The sequence below is a fragment of the Dromiciops gliroides genome, chromosome 4 (assembly GCF_019393635.1).
Source record: "Dromiciops gliroides isolate mDroGli1 chromosome 4, mDroGli1.pri, whole genome shotgun sequence".
NCBI lineage: Eukaryota > Metazoa > Chordata > Mammalia > Microbiotheria > Microbiotheriidae > Dromiciops > Dromiciops gliroides.
The window spans coordinates 239,098,484-239,121,706 of record NC_057864.1 but is presented as its reverse complement, the minus strand read 5'-3'; the positions used below and the strand labels follow the sequence as shown (position 1 = coordinate 239,121,706).

The 23,223-nt window shown below is 47.8% G+C and overlaps 1 protein-coding gene across 12 annotated transcripts in view; it reads left to right on the top strand.

The window, feature by feature from the left end:
- DDR1 (discoidin domain receptor tyrosine kinase 1) overlaps nt 1-19,904 on the top strand; it is a 35,307-nt gene extending 15,403 nt beyond the window's left edge. For 3 of the 12 annotated variants that reach the window (XM_044000974.1, XM_044000962.1, XM_044000970.1), the window contains exons 2-18: nt 6,571-6,700; nt 6,801-6,903; nt 7,186-7,414; nt 8,123-8,270; nt 8,994-9,093; nt 9,645-9,831; nt 10,005-10,251; nt 10,940-11,035; nt 11,261-11,412; nt 12,024-12,189; nt 13,058-13,168; nt 14,301-14,545; nt 16,056-16,183; nt 16,385-16,603; nt 17,565-17,799; nt 18,439-18,588; nt 18,782-19,904. In XM_044000974.1, coding sequence (XP_043856909.1) covers nt 6,616-6,700; nt 6,801-6,903; nt 7,186-7,414; nt 8,123-8,270; nt 8,994-9,093; nt 9,645-9,831; nt 10,005-10,251; nt 10,940-11,035; nt 11,261-11,412; nt 12,024-12,189; nt 13,058-13,168; nt 14,301-14,545; nt 16,056-16,183; nt 16,385-16,603; nt 17,565-17,799; nt 18,439-18,588; nt 18,782-18,922 — 2,742 coding nt within the window. In that variant the 5' untranslated portion in view covers nt 6,571-6,615 and the 3' untranslated portion in view covers nt 18,923-19,904. The other 9 variants (XM_044000963.1, XM_044000973.1, XM_044000966.1 and 6 more) reach the window with 8 other exon arrangements.
- Nucleotides 19,905-23,223: the final 3,319 nt, after the last annotated feature.

The window sequence follows — 23,223 nt, the reverse complement described above, 5'->3', positions numbered from 1 at the left end:
CCCCCAGCCCCCAAATACCTTTTATATGAAGGCTCGTTTGCTCTCTTCCCCCCCAGCTGTTTTCCTGCTTCTTCCCAGAGCCAGCTGCATCTCCAGGAGGAAGTCTACTCCATTATGGGTGTCCAATCCGGGCCCTGGATACTTTCCTTCTTCTCAATGTTTCCCAACAGTGGTTGGGTGGTCTACTGAGCTGGGAGCTTCACTTTCCTACTGCCCCCTCCCCAGCCTTCAGCTCCTCCAGTTGCTCTCCCTGACACAGCTGTGCTCTCCCCCCATGGGCAATAAATTCATAGATTGCTAGAGCCAGAAGACACCTTATAAATCATCTAGTCCAATCCTCTCCTTTTACATGTGGGGAAACTGAGGGCCATACCCCGCCCAAGGTCACACTGCTAGTGACAGAGCTAGGACTTTGGACCTACTTAGTCCAGTGCTCTTTTTGTTATTCTGCATTGCTAATTGAAGCTCACTGCCTGGCAAGATAAGGACAGCCAAGGACGTGGGGACTTCTGGCAAATAAGATGAGGCTGTGGAAATGGAGAAACATAGGGTCTTCTGGGGAACTGAGATGATATGAAGATATAAAGCCTTCTAGGGAGAGAAAAGGGGCCTGGGATGATGACACAGGAGCCTCTAAAATGGGGTGGAGAGGCTATGGGGACTCTAGGGAAATGGGAATGAGGACACCAAGACTCTCCATATGGGAAAATTGGGGTCCTTTGGCTCCACTCTGGATCCATCTATATTCCTGGGCTCTCCCCTCTCCCGCCCCTGGGAATCTCGGCTCCAGTCTTACATTCCAGTTGGCTCCAGCCTCCTTTCCCTTGTCACTTGACTCCGATTGGCACAGCATACTTCCCCTTCCCACTCTCCCCCCCCCCTCCTGCCACAGGCTCTCTACCCCCAACCCCCCCCCCCCCGGCCCCCCCGGGGCCCAAGGCTGGGGTGCTCCGGAATGATTAAGAAGGTGAGTGAGGCACCTTCAACCTGGGACTGCTGGAGGGCTGGGACCAGGTTAGGTTTATAGTCTTCCTGGTGCCCAGATCTCCCTTTCCCACCTTGACCCCCTGTCTGGCACTGCCTTATCACGAGCCCAGGGTCAATATTGGTCTGGAGTGGGGAATGTCTCAACGGAGTGTGAGGAGCTCATGATCCATTCCTGAAAAGTCTGGCTCTGGCTTTACAGCCTCCTCACTAGAGTTTTCCTTTCCCGTGGTCGCTGCTACATCTGCCAGCCAGGATTGGAGTCATCTCCAGCCCCCTGCAAAAGGAGGATGGGGGTGGAGGCTGAGGTGTGGTTACCTATTCTAGGACCTAGCCCCTCCCTCTTGCTCAGGTCCACCTACCCTCCTCCCTCCCCCTCCTTGTCTGGCCTCTCTGGGAACCCAGTTTCCCCATCTGCCTGGCGGTTGGTCTCTTCTCTGGAGTGGTACGAATGCTTTGGGTGGAATACAGAGTGGGAAGGGGGTGTTCTGTCTGTCTGTGTTTATGTATGCTAGGGAGTTTGTATGCAGGTGGGAGAGTGGCAGCCTTTTTATGTCTTCCCGTCTGCTTCTCTGTACCTGCTTCTGACTGGGACTTTACATTTATATCTTGGGATTTGTTATCTCTGTATGCCACTTTGAACAGGTGTGAACTTATCTCGAATTACATTCATTATTGAGGGGAATGTGTGTCATGGTGTGTTGGTGTATAGGATCCTGTATATGTGTTTATGTCTGGGGAGGGGGGGGGGCAGAGGCTGGGTGAACCTGGTTAAGGGATCTTCCCCACTTACCCCTGGGCTCTTCTCTCTTACCTTTCTCTAGGTTGGTCAGTTCAGTTAAGAGAGACTGCCTTTTCTTTACTTCATTCTGTTCTTCCTCAATACTTACTCTTCACTATGTGTGTTTCTCTATCCCTATATCTGGCCTTCTCTTTTCGTTCCCTCACTCCCCTGGCCGGTGGGTCTATATTTAGTCAGTGTCGTCTAAATGGTGAGATCCTGGGGCTACCACCAGACACTGCTTCCGAGAAGCAGTGACTGGTTGGGCTTGCTGGGATCAGGAGAACTGTTCCTGGTTTGGTGGGAAGCAGAGGAGAACCCGGGCATAGGGAACAGACAAAAAGGTCCTGATTGGAGCTGGGACCTCTGCTTGGGGAGTGGTGGTGGGGAGAGTTGGTGGGGTAGGAGAGTGGGAAGAGCCAGTGGTTAGTAGACTGATACTTTCGTCCATAACGGAAGCTGTGTGTATGAAATGATGTTAGAGGAGATCATATGGCTAGGAGAAGGGACACACACCTCAGTCCACAGAAGGGCAAGTAGCTAGGAAAGGGACAGGCAGGTGGGACAATGTGCCCCTCCCCCACTGGGTGCTTTCGGTGTGCTCTGTTCTAAGCTGGGCCTGCAAGAACCTGCTCCTTCCCACCTGCCCTGGGGGCCTCTCTAGCTCACACCCCTCTTTTGGAACTGAGCCCAGAAAAGGAGGAGCCCGAAAGAAGCAATTACCTCTTCTACCCTGGCTTTCTGCCTTTGACACCACAGCTCTAAGTCTGCTGTTTGGGGGAGATGGGGGAAATGGAAACATTAGGGAGGAGAAGAGCAGCAAAGACTTGGGGTCTAGGTGGGGTTGGAGTGAGAATAAATGTAGGGTTTGAGCTGGGTGCAGTGCAGTAGAAACCTATGGGGATGTGGGGGGAAGGGAGAGGAGGGGCTGGGGAGGGGAGTGGCCAGCACTGATGAGAAATGGAATCAGTGGAGTGGGAAATGAGTCGTAGGGGGCCAGGGAAGGGGTAGAGCAAAGGGGGCAGTGATGAGAGAGGGGTATAAAAAAGTGGAAAAGATATAAGGCAAATGCAGAGAAGGCTAGGTGGGGGTTGGGAAGATTTGAGAACTGCAGATGGCAGTATAAGAGAAAAGAGAGGGGAAGGGAACGAGAGAAGAGAGAAGGTAAAGGTAAGGCCTTTGAAGGAAGAAAAAAGGAGGGCAAAGAGGGAGCTGAGATGAAGGAGGGAGTTAGCTTCTTGGGCCTTGAGAAGCTCTAACTCTCGGACACTCTCCCCGGAAAAGGCCCCCCAACAGCTGCTCCCAGGAGCCACCTCCTGACACCCGAGCCTGACTGGCGCCTCCCTCCCTGGACTCCCTCCCTTCTCTCCTCCCCCACCTCCAGCTTGGCAGGGCCCAACTATTGAAGAAGCTGGGCTATCAGAGGCAGAAAGGAGAAGTAGGGAGTGATGGGGGAGAACAGAAACCTGGTAGGGTGGGACACCTGGGTCCTAGGAGGGAGATGGTGGCAAAGGGAGAGGCTCTGGGGTTGGGGACATGGCATACTTGTTGTTTCTACTTGCTCCAATTAGACTATTTCAGTCTAGCTCCCCTTCAGAATGGTTTCCTGTCCTACTAAGAGAGCCCTCCTGAATTTCAAGAGAGTGTTACAGTATTGCCTTTCTCTGTCACAGACACATCCTGGAACTTGTCTGGTGGGTAGTTCCTTAATGGGAATATTCAGGTGGAGAAACCCCCTAAAATACCAGCCTCCTTCTATTCCTCCAAAGCAAGAACTGTTTTACCCTCTGGCCACCCCTGCCACAGGATCACGTGATCACATATTTAGAACTGGAAAGAACCTTAGGCAATATTCGAGATCATCAAATACAACTCCTTTTTTATAGACGAGAGCCCAGAGAACTTAAGTGATTTGCTCAGGGTCACGTAGCTAGGGAGGATTTGCACCCAGGTGTTCCTGACTCCAAGTCCAACATTGCATCCATGGGAATCATCTTCATAGGGATAGAATTTCAAGGCATGGGAGCCAATGAGGTTACCAAATGACTGTATAGTGGGAAAAGAGGAGGGCCTAGAATAGAGATTTAGAATAGCTACTCCTTTAGAGAGTGGGCATGATATGGGTAATTAACCTTGGAGAGCACATTCTTACTGATTACTCCTCTCCCTAAACTACTCTCTCTCTCTCTTTTTTTTTTGGGGGGGGGGGTGAGGCAGTTGGGGTTAAGTGACTTGCCCAAGGTCACACAGCTAGTAAGTGTTAAGTGTCTGAGGTTGGATTTGAACTCAGGTCCTCCTGACTCTAGGGCCGGTGTTCTATTCACTTCGTCATCTAGCTGCCCACCCTAAACTACTCTCAATAACATATGCCCCCCCAAAAAAACCCCAAAAAACTTTTTAAAAAGCCAGACTGGGCTTATATTTTCATAAGCCTACTGTATCTACCAATGGCCCAGTTATACTCCAACAATCTGCCTTAGGATGATGGTATAACAAAATTGCAGTCTCAGAAGTTTCTACCCTCACCCAAACCCTTGACAAACAGGAAGGTGTCCACATACTCTTGTGTGCAGGTCACTGTACATGTGTATAGGTTAGTCCCCCAAGCGTCTCCTGAGCTTCAAATGATCAGAGCAAAGACTGGCATTTCTGGAAGACCTGGAGATTGTTAAAGCAGGAGTTGTTGGATTTGAGGGAAGAAACTGAGAGGAAGAAATAAAAATAAGGAGAAAACAAGATTTTGTTACTTTTCTTTTTTTTCTTTTGTTATTTTTCTTGATTACTCTTTTTCTTCTCCTCCCAGTTTTCTCTACTGTACATGTACCAAGCAGCTGAAGCTCTCTTATTGTTTGTTTTTGTTTTTTTGTTTTTGTTTTTGTGGGGCAATGGAGGCTCAGTGACTTGCCCAGGGTCACACAGCTAGTAAGTGTCAAGTGTCTGAGGCTGTATTTGAACTCAGGTCCTCCTGAATCCAGGGCCAGTGCTTTATCCACTGCGTAACCTAGCTGCCCCCCCCCTTTTTTTTCTCTTATTGTTGGGAACTGATGTGTCTTGGGCATTTATGTGCAAGAATATATTCCATTTCCTAGGATTTTATTGCTATTCGTACATCTGTTGTTTTATAATTCCCCCCAGCATTTATCTCTTATTAACTTAGGAATGAAATCCTATTTGTTAAGAATTTGATTTGTGGTTAAGAGTTCATGTCAGTATGAGGGCACGGGGTGCATGTCTCTGGATCTGTACAGGTTTGATACGTGAGTGTGAGAGGCTTGCAGTGGGGTCCAAATGAGATGATGTATGAAAAGCACTATATAAATGTCAGGTCATTCCTGTTGTTACTAAGGCCTGTCATATGAAGTTGTAGCAATGGGTCTGACTGAGTCTTCAGACCAGTATACCTATATCAGGGTATGATGTTTCACCCATTATGTCTGCATGCATATGCAAATCCACATTACTTGCCTAGAGTTATGTCTGTCCCTGTGTTTACAGTATGGATGTGGGTCTGAGCACATATATGTATAGGGAACGATGTGTCAGTGACTAGGAGGTGGGGTGGGGGGTGGAGTGGAAGATGGCAGGGTGTCCTCATCCTGGATATAATTGGCTTTTGGGTTGACAGGAAGGGTTATTCTGGGGCGGCTCTGTCTGAGAGGGTCTAGGTCTGAGTCCGTGTCTCCATTCTCTAGGGAGAGAAGGTGGTCATTACAGGTCTCAGGATTTCTTATTCTTGGTGTCTGTATATTAGTCTTTCTGTGTATGTTGTTTTTTTTTTTTAATCAACCTCTCTCGATCTCTGTCTTGGCCTTTCATTCCATGTGTCTCTTGGTGTTTTTCTCTCTGTTCTCTCTGCCTTCTGTTCTGTGTCTCCGTATCTCTGCTGGGGGCTCTGTCTCAGTCTCTGTCTGGTCTCGGCGCCAGCGATGACTCACCCAGGGCTGGGCATGAAGGTTACTCAAGGAAACAAGGGCCCTGCTGTTCCCAAGGGACGGGGGTGGAAAACAGGACCCAGGAACCCAATCCGCAGAACTCCTGGGATTCTAATGGCCTGATCCCTTCTCCCCGATCTTTTGCTCCCTTCTCCCTAAGCTTATGCTCACCTCAGGAGCCCAAGCATCTTGCTTCCTAGTCCCTGCCTCTGGATCTCCTCCTACCACCCCCACCCCCTCACCCATCCCCTCAGCTGCTGTCTCAGAGCTGCGGGGTCTCAGCTGCCTCTTACATTCCTGCCCGAGGGCATTGTGGGAGCAGCTGAGGAGGACAAAGGAACGAGGGAGTGTCCCCTTTCCCCACTCCTCCTACTTCTTGGGGGGAACCTGGGGGAAACTCTTTAAATCCTTCCCCCTATCTCCCGTACAATTGAATTTTCTTCATCTCTAGATTTCTCCCTCAGAGACAGCTGTCTCTCAAGATGGGGAGGGGGGAAATGATGAGGGAACAGGATGTCTGGGTCCCAGAAAAAAAGTAAGGACTAATCAGATAGAAGTAGGGAACCCTGGTACTTTTGGCCTGAAGGAAATAGTGGTTAGAACTGCGTGTGTTCCTAAGAGAAACAGGTGCTTGCAGATGAGACAAAACACCTGAAGGGAGAGTCAGGGACTTAGTAGCTTCAAGTCTGGGGACAGAATGCTTGAACTCAATGAAGGTTAGGAAGTGGATACTTAGAGGGATGACTGTCTAGGACATAAGTGGGGAGTGGAGAAAGTGGGCTCCAAAGGTAGGGATTAAAAATCTCTTTTTTTTTTTTGGTCTTTTTGTGCTATTTCTTTTAGCTGAGATCTCTCCATTCTTCTCTCTTCCAGCAGAGATGCTGTTCCCCCCACCATAGGCCTGTGGGATCTGAAGCCATGGGGCTACTTATCCCGTTGTCTTTGCTGCCAGTGATACTGATAGCAGTTGGAAATGCTGACATGGAGGGACACTTTGACCCTGGTGAGGAGGCAAGATATCTGGGTCTCTGAGGGGTTGGGGATCTCTGGAGGAGAAAATTTGGTGGTACTCATTCCTGTTTCCATCTCTTCCATCCATCCAGCCAAATGCCGCTATGCCCTGGGTATGCAAGACCGAACCATTCCTGACAGTGACATCTCAGCTTCTAGTTCCTGGTCAGACTCTACTGCTGCTCGACATAGCAGGTGCCCTCATCTCTTGGGCCCTCCCATTCAGGAACCTACAGTTTTTCTATGACCCTGCCTGTCTGTCTCTAACTTTCCTCCTCCACTCTTTTTTTGGAGACACAGTTGAAACTGAAAGACATTTCAGTGTGGGCTCACTAATGCTGGAGACCTCACAGTAATGTCATGGAATCAAGGGGCATTATAAGAACAGTAAAACTCTATACCAGGGGAGCCCATCCAGGACTAAATCCATCCCTCAGCTTCCAAACACTAACTCAACCCCCTTCTTCCTCCTTCCAGATTGGAGAGCAGCGATGGAGATGGGGCATGGTGTCCAGCAGGGCCTGTGTTTCCAATGGAAACAGAATACTTGCAGGTGGACCTTCGACGGCTACACTTGGTGGCCCTAGTGGGGACCCAAGGACGACATGCTGGGGGGTTGGGCAAAGAGTTCTCTCCTAGTTACCGACTGAGATACTCCCGTGATGGTCAGCGCTGGATGGATTGGAAGGACCGATGGGGCCAGGAGGTGAAGAGAGGCAGAGAAATAGAATGTGATGGGGAGAGGGGGGCAGGAAGGATAGTTAACAGAGAAGATTGGGATCATAGAGAGCATACATGGCATCAGGGAGCATGAGGACAGATTCTGTGTAGTGCAGAGGTAAAAGAGTCAGCTGAGTCAGGAAAAGAGAAGGTGGAGTTGGGGAAGGGAACAGAGAATAGAGAAAAAAATTGTAAAGTTGGAAGATTTTAGAGATCATGTAGACCAGAGGTGTCAGACATGTGGGCCAACAGGCCTTTGGCCAGCATTCCCTAGTGCAGTCCTACAATAGAGCACAGAGAATGTTCATCTGTGATTTTCTAAGGCAGCGTACAGCTTGCAGGTATCCTGATGTATGGTTGAGTGACCCTCATTTCTAGTTGAGTTTGACACCACTGATCTAGACCCATGCCCTCATTTTGCAGATGAGGAAACTGAGGCTGAGAGAGATGAACTGGTTTACCCAAGGTCACACAGCTAGTTGGAGGTAGATGCACGTCTCTTGACTCTCAGTCTAGTGTTTCTTTCATGCTTCCCTCCCTGCTCTGAAATGATATTCTAGGTTGAAGATGGGGGTCAGTGAGCAGATAGTATGGGAATTTGAGCCAACCATCTGGCTTTCTAATCAGTTCCATCTTTGAGCCCTATGCCTTTTCTCATCCCTTCTTCCCTACTCCCCCTCTCCTCCCCCCCCAGGTGATCTCAGGGAATGAGGACACTGGTGGAGTGGTGTTGAAGGACCTGGGACCCCCCATGGTGGCCCGTCTTGTCCGATTCTACCCCAGGGCTGACCGAGTCATGAGTGTCTGTCTTCGAGTGGAGTTATATGGCTGCCTCTGGAGGGGTGAGAATTCCTCTCCCTAGGGGAATCTAAAGCTTGGGTTTCTTGTTTTAGAGGGAGCCCTAAAACCACTGTGTTATGTCCTCAGGAAAGAAGAGGGGTGCTAAACCTTTCATTCATCACTGGGAAAAGACTGAAATTACCAGTAGCAATATCAGTGGGCTAAATGGAATGGCTATGAAAAAAACATTTCAATCTACCAATCAATGAGTGGTTTAAAATGCCTACCATGTGCCACTCTTTTATGTGTTGGGCATACAAAGCCAAAAATGAACCATCCCACCTACCCTCAAGGAGCTTACACTTTTTCAGGGAAGACAACCTGTACATATATAAGTATAGGCAAATACATACAAGGTAATGGACTGGGCAGCGCTTGTGCTTGGTGGGATCAAGAAGAACTCATGTAGAAGGTGGCACATGAACTGAGCTTTGAACAAGGGATTTTAAGAGGCAGAGGTCAGGAGGGAGGTCATTCCAGGTATGTGGGATAGACAGTTTGTGCAAAGTCTGGGAGGTGGGAAATGAATAGTTGTGTGGGAAGATCATAAAGGCCCATTTGACTAGATCATATGGTATATGAAGGGGAGAAAAGTATAATAAGCCTGGAAAGGTTGATAATGGATTATTAGCTGGAGACTTGATCTTTTTCCCATACTCAAGAAAAAGCTGTAAAAAAATATGAGGTTCCCCTCTCTAACCCCTATTTCTTCTACCTTGTCTCAGATGGACTGCTCTCCTACACAGCCCCTGTGGGGCAGACGATGTACCTGACTGAGGCTGTGCATCTCAATGATTCCACCTATGATGGACACACAGTTGGCGGGTGAGAGAGGCAGGTCCCTGGAGATGTAGAGCTAAGGACTTCAAAGAACAGCAGGAGAAAAGGAAAAAGCAGGGATAAGAGTTAGGGTCTACAATGCAGAAATTTAGTGTGCTTGACTACACGTGTTTGTAACAGGGGTTTTGTTTTTCTTTCACTTTCAGTGGGGAGGTGGGAAGGGAGAAAGGGATTTTTGCCTATTAAAAATATATATAATTTAAAAATATTCGGGGCCCAGTTTGAGGGAGGGAGACAAACTCATGTATGAGGATGGTAAAGGTGAAAGGAGGCAGGGAAGAAGTTGAGAAGATAGAGAAATGAGGGTTAGGGGGAGTAGGTCCAGGGCATGTGGAATAAAAAAACTGTGGACAGGAGATGGAAAGGCTGTTTGACCAGATGGGTCAAACCAGCTCTAACATTGGAGGGATGAGGCTGGAGCTGGAAATATGGAAACCGGGCTAGAGGTCTGGGCCCGGAGCTTAAAGAAAGGTGAGAGTGTTAGGAGATATTCCATCTTGTTCTAACTGCCCCCCCCCTTTTCTCCCTGACCCTAGGTTGCAATATGGAGGCCTGGGGCAGCTGGCAGATGGAGTGGTAGGGTTGGATGACTTCAGGCAGAGCCAGGAGCTGCGAGTATGGCCAGGTTATGATTATGTAGGATGGAATAACAACAGTTTCCCCAATGGCTATGTGGAGATGGAATTTGAGTTTGACAGACTGCGGGTCTTCCATGCCATGCAGGTGAGGATTCTGAGGCTGGAAGCCCATGTAGAGAGGACCTAGTGGCCTTGTGGGGGTGAGTGGTGGCGGGGTGAAAAAGATATGAAGAGAAACCATAATGGAGGGAGCTATGAGCAACTCTAGGGATCCCCGATCCCTCTGTGATTATCTTGCTTCCTTTCATCCCTACCCAGGTCCACTGTAACAACATGCACACCTTGGGTGCCCGGCTCCCTGGTGGGGTGGAGTGCCGCTTCAAGCGAAGCCCAGCCACAGCCTGGGAGGGAGAGCCAGTCTATCAAGCCTTAGGAGGAAGTCTAGGGGACCCCAGAGCCCGGCCTGTGGTTGTGCTCTTGGGGGGCCATGTAGGTCGATTTCTGCAGTGTCGCTTCCGTTTTACTGGGTCCTGGCTGCTCTTTAGTGAAATCTCCTTCCTTTCTAGTAAGTTTCTCCCCAATGATACCCTTCACTCCCAGACCCATTTATGGCTGAATAATGCTGTTCATGCCCCCTGCCTACTGTCTCAGATGCTCAAGAGCAAAGGGAATTGAAATTGGCAGATGTTGAGCAGTGCCATCCCACACTGTCCCAAGTCTCCTACCCCAACCTCTTTCCCTTCTCACTAGTTCAATCTGTATAGTTCTTTTGTGTTCCCTTATAACTTGTTTCCTTTGTTCCTCTTGTTTCCCCAAGCCCATCTGGGTTCCTGGTCGTCCCTTACACTCTATATTGTTTGTCAGCCAGCCCCACCCCACCAGTCTTTCCCGTGTCGTCTTTGTCATTTTATCAGTTTTGCTAGCAGTAATCTTCATTCTTGTGTCTCCCCTACCCAAATCTCTGGGTCACACTCCTCAGTTGTACCCAGTATGTGTCTTCTCTGTCAAGCTGCCTATTCATTCTTTTAGACTCATCCTATCCTGTGTCTCCTCCATCTGTCTGTCTTTCTCCGCCTCAAACTTCCCCAACATCCTCCTCTCAACTGCTCCGGAATTCATTTCTGATCTTTATGTTTCAGGGGAATCTTTTATTCTCATCTAACCCATCTTCCCCACATCTTTTGCTTTTCATCTTTCCTCCCCTTGGCTACCTTTTTCTCTTCACCCAACTCCCTCTTCTCTTTCTCTCCCAGATGTTGTAAATGAATCCTCTCCAGCTCTGGGTGGCACCCAACCACCTGCCCCTTGGTGGCCCCCAGGCCCGGTTTCTACCAACTTCAGCAGCTTGGGTAATGTCCCTGCTCTTCCTCCTTACTCCTTGAATTTAATCCAACAAATGTTTATAAAATACCCACTAAGCATTAGATTGTGCCCTTGGGAATAAAGACCAAAACCCCCAAACCCACCCTCTTCTCTAAAGAAGCTTACATTATGCTGGACTACCTGAAGACTAGCTCCCATTTTCATTCCTAGTCTTGAGCTCTGACTTGTTTTTCCTTCCTCTCTCTGCACAGAGCTGGAGCCTCGGGGGCAGCAGCCTGTGCCCAAAGCAGAGGGCAGCCCTACTGCCATCTTGATTGGTTGCCTGGTGGCCATCATCCTGCTGCTGCTGCTTATCATCGCCCTTATGCTCTGGAGGCAGCATTGGCGAAGGTTGCTTGGCAAGGTGGGTAAGGATTTGGAAAGGTCAGGGTTAAATTCATGTTTTGAGGGAAGATAAGATCCCGGAATATGAATGAATGCATGGGGAGGAGTACAGAACAAAAGATGGAAATAATAATAATACTGAATATTTATAAAGTGCTTTTCATATGTTGTCTCATTTGATCCTCACAATAGCCTGTGAGAGGGGCAGCTAGGTGGCTCGGTGGATGGAGCACTGGCCCTGGAGTCAGGAGTACCTGAGTTCAAATCCGGCCTCAGACACAACACTTACTAGCTGTGTGACCCTGGGCAAGTCACTTAACCCCAATCGCCTCACTAAATTAAAAAAAACCAAAACAATAGCCTGTGAGATAGATGCTATTATTGTAGCCATTTTATAGATGAGGAAATTGAGGTTGAGAGAAAGGTTAAGGGACTTGACCCGGTGTCCCACAGCCTGAAGGATTGAGGAAGGATTTGAACTCGTGTCTTTCTGACTTCAAGTTCACTACTCCACCTAACTGATGAGATTAGTTGGCATAGTGAGGATATAACCTAGGTGGGTAGAAAGTGGTAGAGGCTAATGTGTGCTTTGACTCTCAGGCCCTCTCATTTTCCCCCAACTTTCGCCAGGCTGAGCGACGAGTATCAGAGGAAGAGTTGACAGTTCATCTCTCTGTCCCTGGGGACACCATACTCATTAACAACCGTCCTGGACCTCGAGAACCACCCCCTTACCAGGAACCTCGGCCCCGTGGGAATCCACCTCACCCTGTTCCCAGTGCCCCTAATGGCTCTGGTATGGCCTTGGGAGGGAAGGATTAATACCATCTGCCCCCACTCCTATGCGCTCTCTCTCTCTCTCTCTCTCTCTCTCTCTCTCTCTCTCTCTCTCTCTCTCTCTCTCTCTCTCTCTCTCTCTCTCACACACACACACACACACACACACTCTCATCTATCTTTACCTTCTACCTTGCTTCTTCTCTGTGGCCTCCTTCAGGATGTCGTAACTCATCCCCTTGTTTCTCCAGGTCCATCTGTGTTTTCTGGTTACCTCTTACACTCTGTATTGTTTGTGTCACTCAGTCCCACCCCCACCAGTCTTTCCAGTGTCCTTCTTGTCTATTTATCATTTTTGCTAGCAATTATCTTCATCCTTGTTTTCTCCTACTCAAATCTTTGGACTATATTCCTTGGTTGTACCTAATGTATGTCTTCTCTGTCAACCTGTCCACCCATTCATTCTTCTAGACTCATCCTATCCTGTGCCTCCTCCATCTGTCTGTCTTGTCTTCTCGGTCTCTACCCATCCCTTGTCTCCTCCAGAGTCATAACTAGTTAAGGACAGCTCAGGCTTTGCCCCTGGGCACCAGAATTTAGAGGGTGTAAAAATTCAACAGTGGAAAAGCCACAATAGTAACTAGTTACCCCTCCTGCTCAAGGTAACTTTGTATTAATTACTTAACAAGATTTTCATATCATTAATTTTAAAGATTATCTCAGGGCATATAATTCATGCTGCTTACCCAGGGCACATGTAAGTGTTGCTTGCCCCTTGCCTCAGGCACCAAAAATACCGGTTAAGGCTCTGGTCCTCCTGTTAATTTGTCCATCCCCCTGGTCTCACCCTATCCTGGTGTCTCCCCCACCCCTCCTTCTCCCGACAGCGATGCTGCTCTCCAATCCAGCCTACCGCCTCCTCCTGGCTACTTACGCCCGTCCCCCCCGAGGCTTTGGCCCCCCCACACCCGCCTGGGCCAAACCCACCAACACCCAGGGTAAGCCCCATCATCCCCTGGGCTCCCCCGGGCTCCCCACTCCACAATGGTGTGGGGAAAAAGACTCTGACTCCTTATGCTTTCTTTGTTACCAACCATGTTCTCTTCTGCTCTCCAGAGCACTGGAGGAGAAAACTCTTGCACCTTTAACTTTACTGTATTGTTTTCTGCCCCTTTTGGAGGTCTCTTTAGAGTGATGGAGGAGAAGACTCAGTTGGATTGAGTTCTTGGCTTTCTCCTTTTCTTTTTTCCTTTGGCACATTTAGCTAAATTTAACTTTATAGAATTGAAGAGGAAGGTGGTTTTAGAACCTTAACTCTTTCCATCACTTCCCATTCCTTACCCTTTGGTTTCCCCCTCCAGAGCTGCATAGGAGGAGGAGGCTCTAGCACCCCTGGCACTTCCCCTTTCCCCCTATGTTTCTTCTCTCTGGAGTTGTGGAGGTGAAGACTCTGAAATCCCACACCTTCTCTGTCCCCTCCCACTCCTTTGTGTTTGCTTTGTTGTCTTTCCCAGGCCCCCCTGAGCTTCAGTGAAAATTCTCTAACCTGTCTACACTGCCTCCCGTTTCTAGACTCCTTGTTATAGGATGTGTAGAGGAAAGGGTTCTTCTATTCTCTGTTCCTCCTCTGTGACCCCCTGCTATTTCTACTCTGTCTTTGGGGCTGCTGGGTTGGGATGGGAAAGGTTTGGGAGGGACACTGATGTGGCAAAGTCAGAGCTGAAGGGCTGGGAGGGGAGTGAGAGGAAAATCTGGTTGGGGAATTTAAGGTTTAGAAAAATGTGGACAGGTAAATCCCCCTCCTGTCCAGATAGGTAGAGGGTACCTCTTCTGCTGAAAGATCTTTAGGAAAGAAATCCCTCTGGTCTTCAGAGCTCACCCTGCTCCGCTGTCACATCCCCCATGCAGTGCTCTCAGATCTTTGTCCCACCCATTTTTTGGCTTCAGCCTGTCTTTCGTGGGTAGATGAAAAAGAAGAAATACAAGACACAGAGGAAAGCAGGAGGGAAGGGGGTTAAGAGCAGAGGAAGGGCCCCAGGCACCTCTGAACTGTGACTCTGTGAGCCACTGGGAACCTCTGGGTCTACTTCAGCCGCTCTTAATGCCTCTCTTTTCTGCCCCACCCCCCAGCCTGCCACGGAGACTACATGGAACCAGAGAAGCCGTGTGCCCCGCTGTTACCTCCCCCCTCGCAGAGCAGCGTTCCCCACTACGCTGAAGCTGACATCGTCACTCTACAGGGTGTCACTGGGGGAAATACCTATGCTGTCCCTGCACTGCCTCCAGGGGCTACAGGTGATGGCCCTCCCCGAGGGGACTTCCCCCGATCCCGGCTCCGCTTCAAGGAGAAGCTAGGTGAAGGCCAGTTCGGGGAGGTGAGGAGGAACTCAATTCAGTTCAATTCAGCAAACTTTTTATTAAGTTCCTGCTGGGTGCAAGGCACCGGAGACACAAAGACAAAAACAAGAAAAAGGCCTGCCCTCAAGAGGCTTCCATTTTACTGGGGGGATAGAGCAGGTACACAGATAAGTAAATACAAGGTAATTGATGGAGGAAGAGAGTATGAAGAAGCTGGTTCCTGACTTGAGCTGTGAAGAATTGTGGAGGGGGAGAGCTGGGCTCATAGCCTGGGCAAATGCAGGGAGGCAAGAGATATTTGTCCGGCTTGGGGAACAGGTAGTGAGGCAATTTGGTAGGCACATAGAATGTGAAAAGGGAAGTAATGCCAAACAAGGCAGGAAAACCAGGGCTGAGCCAGATGGTGGAGGGCCTGAAAGAACAGGCCGAGGGGGCTGTATTTGATCCTGTGGGCCACGGTGAGTTTCTGAAGCCGGAGAGTGGCATTGTCAGCCCCAGGCCTTAGGAAGATTCTTTAGGAAACTGTGTAAAGGACAGATTGGACAGGGGAGAGACTGCAAGCAAGGAACAAATTAGGAGGCCATTGCCACAGCCTGGGGTATAGGTGATGAGGACCTGAACTGCGATGATGGTTGTACGAGTGGAGAGAAAGACAGGGATCCAAGAGAGGCTGTATACTTAGGATGGGCAGCACTTGAGAATTGAATGGGTGCAGGAGGGGCAGCCAGGCGGTGTAGTGAATAAAGCACTGGCCCTGAATTCAGGAGGACCTGAGTTCAAATGTGGCCTCAGACACTTGACACTTACTAGCTGTGTGACCCTGGGCAAGTCACTTAACCCTCATTGCCCCACCCTCCCCCAAAAGAAAGAAAGAGAGAATGGGTGCAGGGGTAAAGGAGAGGGAAAAGTCAAGATGACTCTAACATTACTGCCTATCTTTCCTTTGACCTCTAACCCTAACCTCCCTCCCTTTGAGTGATATTAGCACTATAGTAAGCACCTTTATTTTTCCCTTTCTTCATCCTGGGCAATGACAACTCTATGACAGATGTTGATAGCACCTCATGTTAGTATCATACAATTCAAGGGGCAGCTAGGTGGTGCAGTGGATAAAGCACCGGCCCTGGATTCAGGAGGACCTGAGTTCAAATCTGGCCTCAGACACATAACACTTACTGGCTGTGTGACCCTAGGCAAGTCACTTAACCCCAATTGCCTTACCAAAAAAAAAATGTTAAAAGTATCATGTAATTCAGTTTTCAATGAGCTTTCAGTTACATTTCTTCATCTTTATAAAAAACCCCGGGGAAGCAGGCAAAACAGGTGCCATTAAGACCATTTACAGATTGAGATTCAGAGAAGTTAAGTAAATTGCCCAAAGTCACACAGCAAGTATGTAGGTAGAGCTAGGAGTCTGGCTCCTTGTCAGTCTATTATCCCAGTACTCCTTTTCTTTACTTCATGACTTCTTTGATCCTTGTGCTGTGTCCCAGTGACCTAGCTCTCTTCTTTCCGTCCCCTTCACAGGTGCATTTGTGTGAGGTGGAAAGTCCCCAGGATCTGCTCAATCTAGAGTTCCCCCTCAATGTGAGAAAGGGACGCCCCTTGCTGGTGGCTGTCAAGATCCTTCGCCCAGATGCCACAAAGAATGCCAGGCAAGACTCTTGAATACACTGTGGGGCTTGGGATGAGTAGGTGGAGGCTACAGCATGAGGGGAAGAAGGGATCGATTCTGAAGAGAGGGGATAGACTCTAGAAGAAGGAATTCATCGATCTGGTTAATTCTCTTATGAGCAGGGAGGGGGAGGGGAGCGTGTTAGAAGCTGCCCTTTCTAATCTTCTCCTCTATTCTCTAGGAATGATTTCCTGAAGGAGGTGAAGATCATGTCAAGGCTGAAGGACCCAAATATAATCCGGCTGCTAGGGGTGTGTGTGCAGGATGACCCCCTCTGTATGATTACTGACTACATGGAGAATGGTGACCTTAATCAATTCCTCAGCGCCCACCGATTAGAGGACAAAGCTGTAGATGGCAGCCCAGGAGATGGGGGAGCCACTCAGGGGCCCACCATAAGGTAACTTACCCCAAGGCTGAAGCAAGGGGCTAATGAAAGTTAGCCCTCGCCCTTGCTGAACCCTTCCCCCTTCCCCATCCACCCCCTCCCCCCCCCCAATTCCGCCCCCCCCCAATATATCAACCTGAGGCTATCCCCGGAGAGATCTCTGGTAGAAAAGGCAGGGATCATTGAGGTAGTAAGGATTTATGAGGTAAGAATTTATACCAGGTCTCTTAGTCTTTTCTGTGTCATGGAAACTTGGCTTTCTGGTGAAGTTTGTGAACCCCTTTGCAGAATAATTTTTTTTTTCAGTTGGGGTTAAGTGACTTGCCCACAGTCACACAGCTAGTAAGTGTTAAGTGTCTGAGGTCGGACCGGTGCTCTATCCACTGCGCCATCTAGCTGCCCCGCAGAATAATATTTTTAAGTAATCAAAGGAAATGCTAAATTTTGGGTAGAGGTTCATGAAAATAAGGATGTAATTTTTTTCTAATCTAAGTTCAGACCCTTCTGAAATGTTATCTGTTGATCCTCTTTGGAGTCCCTGGATTCCAGGTTAAGAGCCCGTGATTTACAGAGAGCAGGTAGGCAGAGGTTCCCAGACAGGGCAGGAAGAGAGCTAAGTTTTCAGGCCATCAGTCTGCTCAAAGGCTCTGGGAACAGGTAGACAAAAGGGACATTTGGAATTGCAAAGGTAATGGGGCCTGACCGATATATTTCCCTGTCATCTTTTCCCTAGCCTTGTAGTATAAGTCTGGTACCCTATAAATAGCAATCTTCTGTGGGTGGGAGTAGGAAGATGGTTTGGTATGAAAATCTCATCTAGCCCCTTGGAGAGATGTGAGCAGTGCTGGTGAGTGGGTCATACCATCTCTTCACTGGAAAGAGAAATGGACAGTATAACTTGGGCAACCCTCCCTCTCCAGCCTGGGCTTCTGGGAACTTGGCTCTCTGATGCTGGAATCCTACTCCCTTCCAGCTATGCAATGCTGCTTCACGTGGCAGCCCAGATTGCCTCAGGCATGCGATACCTTGCCACACTCAATTTTGTGCACCGGGATCTAGCCACGAGGAACTGCTTGGTGGGTGAGCATTTCACCATCAAAATCGCTGACTTTGGAATGAGCCGAAACCTTTATGCTGGGGATTATTACCGTGTGCAGGGCCGGGCTGTGCTACCCATCCGATGGATGGCTTGGGAGTGCATCCTTATGGTAAGGAAGTTTCTTGGTAAGTAAGGAGAAGAGAAAGGGAGGCAGTAAGAGATATGGCTAGGGACCTGGGTTCTAGTTTAGAAGGTTACTAATTAACTGAGTAACCTTGAACAAGTAACATCTCTCTGGGCCTGTTTCCTCGTGTTTAAAATGAGGAGGTTCAACCTCTAAAGTCTCTTCCAGCTTTAACATCCTATTTTTTAAGGAATTAGAGAAAGGGGCTAGTCATTGGGATTGATTACAGGATATATATGGTAGGAAGAGTAGAGATAAATCAATAGAAAAGGTGACAAGGGAGGGAGGAAAGAGGGAAAAGTCAGAATGTGAGGTTAAGACATAAAGCAGCGAAGAGATGGGGAGAGGGTGAAATCAGAGAAGAGAGCCTTGGGACAGGAAAATGGTTAAAGGCAAGGGGAAGGGGAAGGACGATGAGAGAAAATAGGATAGAATCCTTGGAAAATATAGGCCACTGAAAGTGAGCAGGGTTTTAGGAGAGGATGGAATCATGGAAAAAGTCCTCTTCATGGTGAAGGGCCCCAGGAAGACAAAGAGCTATGTGTGAGGGACTGTTGTGTTTAGGGAAAAGGCCTTGGGATCTTCTGCACTAAATTCCTATCCATCCCCTTTCCACCCCTTCAGGGAAAGTTCACAACAGCCAGTGATGTGTGGGCCTTTGGAGTGACCTTGTGGGAGGTGTTGATGCTGTGTCGAGCTCAGCCTTTTGGGCAGCTTACTGATGAGCAAGTCATAGAGAATGCTGGAGAGTTCTTCAGGGACCAAGGCCGGCAGGTCAGAAATTGGTCTGGGGTAGGAGAGGACACAAGTACTTCTGGGGAGGTGGGACTTTTGGTGGAGGGGCAGAGGTTTAGGTGGGGAAAGCACCAAATTTGGAGCTGGGTTTGAGATACTGCCTTGCCATTTCACTGGGGTAATGAATTTGCTCTAGCACTCCTTCCTCTCTCCATTCTCTGACACAATCTAGGTGTACCTGGCCCGCCCTGACGCCTGCCCTCTGGGACTCTATGAACTGATGCTTCAGTGTTGGAGCCGAGAACCAGAGGAACGACCCCCTTTTCCCCAGTTGCATCGATATCTGACAGAAGACGCCCTCAATATGGTGTGAATTTTGGCACCTACTCTTCATTCGCCCACCCTGGTGTAACTCAAGGATGGGGACAGCAACTGTACCTGGAGAAGGGGATACAATTGTCTTGTTCCCATCACCCCCTCCTAACTCTTTTATCCATTCCCACATCTTCTGATCCCCATCCCCATGATCTCCGCTGTGCCATCTCACCTCCTTTCCTGCCTCTTCTATCTTGAGCACAAAACTACCCCAAATGGAGGCAGAGTAAAAGACTGATCTCAGGCAGGCTGTGTCTGCCCAGGGAGGTGGGGATTATATGATGTCTTTTCCTCTTTTTGGACTTTCTTTCATAACCCCCTCATTTTTCTCTCTGCATCTTTTCCCCTTTTCCCCGGTCTGTCTCACTGGTTCTCCACCCACCCAGCTGGCCCTGGGATTGGGATTTCCTCTGACCTCTAGCAAGCCTCAAAGTGAGGGAGGGCACATATTGGACAGACACTGGATGTGGCCCACTGGGGCAATTGGGCCCCACTGGAAGACACTGGTTCCTGGAGAGATGGCTGTAGCCCCCAGCAGTCCCTCTCTCTTTCTGTCACACACTGGACACAACTGGCTGAGAATTTGGGGGATAAGGAGGACAGGAAGTGGGGATGGATATCCTCTATCACTTCCCCTGCAATTGTCCCCGGACTCTGTCGCTCACCTTTCTCCATGTCCCAATACACTGGACTTGGGGGTTGATTCACCCCTACTTCTCAAATTGTCCTCATCTCCCCCACCCCTTTCCCCTGTGCTGTAGATAGTGCTTGTCCGAGTCTGTAAGTTTCTTTGGAGTAAATATTTTGGCTTGGGAGGAGTGGGGGGGGGAGGGAATGTATTTGGCCCCTGGGTTAGATGTCTTTATTATTGATATTGTTTTGGGTTTTCTATAATCACTTGGGGTTTGTACATTGGGGGTGGGGTGGGAGAGACACAGATTTTTACACTAATATATGAACCTAGTTGGAGTCAATTTTAATCCCCTGCAATAGGCAGGTAATAAAAGTTGAATTTTCCAAATGTGTTCCATGTCTGATTCTTGGGATCTCTACGAAATCCTCCTCCCACCTTAATTTCCTATGTTTCATTTCCCACAATGCCATGCACTTCCCATAGCTCCTTCTCTAAGAGGAGGGAGGAAGAAAACAAACATCTATTAAGTTCCTACTATGTGCCAGGTACTATGCTAAGCACTTTACAAATCTGATCCTCATGACCACCTTGCGGGGAGGGGGGTTAGTGTGATTATTATCCCATTTTAGAGTTCAGGAAACTGAGGTTAACTGAGATTAAGTGACTTGTCCAGAGTCACACACCTAGGAAGTGTTAGAGACTGCATTTGAACTCAGGTCTTCCTGACTCTAGGCCCAGATCTGCTTCACTACCTAGGAAAGTTTTCCATTTCCAAAGGGTGAAAGGGAAAAGGGACCGAGACAACAAGAAAACAGACTTTCTATCAGAAGATGAAAATTAGGAAATGAAATATAGAGCCAGGTATAGGAAGTAAATCAGGGAGCTGCCTAGGTAGTGTCCAATGCTCTGGACACTGTTTGGTTTGAGCTGGAGAGGAACTGGGTAGAAGAGAATCAAAGAATTTTAGAACTGGTAGAGACCATTTTTCTTTTTTTTTTTTTAAATTTTTTTTGGTAGGGCAAAGAGGGTTAAGTGACTTGCCCAGGGTCACACAGCTAGTAAGTATTAAGTGTCTGAGGCTGGATTTGAACTCAGGTCCTCCTGAATCCAGGGCCGGTGCTTTATCCACTGCGCCACCTAGCCACCCATGAGACCATTTTTCTTACATCTATATTGTTTAGTAGGTGAAGACACTGAGGATCAGAGGATTTAAAACCTTGTGTACAGACAGCATTTGGCCAGAATAATACAAAATCCTACATCTCCCAGTTCCCACTATAGTGCTCTTTTTATGATTTGGCCACAAGACAAATACCTCTACCTTGTCCCCATTCGCTCTCACCTTCTCCTCTGAGATTATACATTGTGATGATACAAAATGTTCATTTTGAGTCTTTCCTCTACTGAGTTTTTAGCTCTTTCCAGGCCTTACAAACAAAACCAAAACCAAATCTTTCCTTGATCTTGTAAAGAATTGGCTGTTATTTGAGGTTTTCCTGTTTAGTCTATTCATAGTAATAGCCAGCATTTACATTACACTTTAAGACTTTCAAAGCACGGGGCAGTTAGGTGGCATAGTGGATAGAGCACCGGCCCTGGAGTCAGGAGGACCTGAGTTCAAATCTGGCCTCAGACACTTAACACTTACTAGCTGTGTGACCCTGGGCAAGTCACTTAACCCCAATTGCCTCACCAAAAAAAAAAGAAAAGCATAATAAAAATGTTTAAAAAAAAAAAGATTTTCAAAGCACTTTACACATCTCATTTGATCCTCACTACCCTCACTACAACAGGGAGAGGTAAGTACTATTATCATCCTCCTTTTTCAGACTGGGAAACTGAAGCAGACAGGTTAAAGACAGCCAGGAAGTGTCTGAGGTCATATTTCAACTTTGGTCTTCTTGACTCCAGGCCCAGCTCTCTAGTCCCCATGCCACCTAGCTGGTGTTTCAACTTTCTCCATTTTATTGCTAACCTTCTTGAGAAATAGTCTATACCTAATATCTCTAATTCCTCATTATCATTCCATACTATCCTCAACCTTTGGCAATCTGGTTTTTTTGTCCCCAATTTTCTATTGATATTGCTCTAAAGTCTATTGTTTCCCAATTGCACACACACACACACACACACACACACACACACACACACACACACATGCAAAACCATACTATAGGGGCAGCTAGGTGGTGCAGTGGATAGAGCACCGGCCCTGGATTCAAATCCGGCCTCAGACACTTAACACTTACTAGCTGTGTGACCCTGGGCAAGTCACTTAATCCCAATTGCCTCACCAAAAAAACCCAAAACCCCAAAACCAAAACCATACTATACATACTTCTGTTTATCAGTTCTTAGTCTGGAAGTGGAGAGCATTTTCCTTCACAGGTTCTTTGTAGTTGATTTAACTATTTATAATAACTCAGTATAACTTAGTAATTCACAGTTGTTCTTTGAACATCATTGCTATTACTGTATACAATGTTCTCTTAGTTCTGCTCATTTCATTCTTCATTGTTTCATGCAAGTCTTTCAGTGTTTTTCTAAAATCAATCTGTTCATCATTTCTTTTCTTTTCTTTTCTTTTGGCAGGGCAATGAGGGTTAAGTAAATTGCCCAGGGTCACACAGGAGAACTCAGGTTCTCCTGAATCCAGGGCCGGTACTTTATCCACTGCACCACCTAGCTGCCCCCTGCTCATCATTTCTTACAGCACAGTAATATTCCATCATAACCATAAAGCATAACTTGTTTAGCCCTTCTCCAATTGATGGGCATCCCCTCAGTTTCCAGTTCTTTGACCCCACAAAGAGAGATGCTGTAAACATTTTAGAATATATAAGTTCTTTTCCTTTTTTCCTGATCACCTTGGAAAACAGATCTAATAGTGATATTGCTGGTTTAAAGGGTATACACAGTTTTATAATTCTTTGGGTATAATTCCAAACTGCTCTCCTAAATGGTTGGATCAGTCCACAGTTCTATTGTTGACCTTATTTCTGTCTTCATCTTTGACCATAGGGTAGCTTTTGACTTTATTATTGTCCCTTTGCTATTGGATATCCTTTGCTATTGGCTCAAGTACATTCTCCTAGTGACCTTCCTACCTCTGTAATTACCTTCTTATTGCTTTCACTGGCTTGTATCCTCTTCTTAACCACTTAATGGGTGCATTCCTCAAGAGTTTGTTCTCCATTCTCTTTTACTTTCACTCTTTGTTTTTTTTTTTTTTTGCGTGGCAATGGGGGTTAAGTGACTTGCCTAGGGTCACACAGCTGGTAAGTGTCAAGAGTCTGAGGCCGGATTTGAACTCAGGTACTCCTGAATCCAGGGCCAGTGCTTTATCCACTGCGCCACCTAGCCGCCCCCTACTTTCACTCTTGATAACTTGATTCTAGTCTGTGCCTTTAGCTACCACTTCTACCTAGATAACTTTCAAATCTGTCTCCAATGTTGACCTCTGAGCTTCAGACCAGCATTTCCTGCTCCTTACAGCTGCCTACAGAATTCATTATAGGATCACAGATTTAGAGCTGAGAGGAATCTTATAGAGGCCAATGAATCAAATCCTTTATCATGAGGAAACTGAGTCAGAGAGGTGAAATGATTTGCCTAGGGTCACATAGCTAGAGAGTTTGAGGTAGAATTTGAACTCAGGTCTTCCT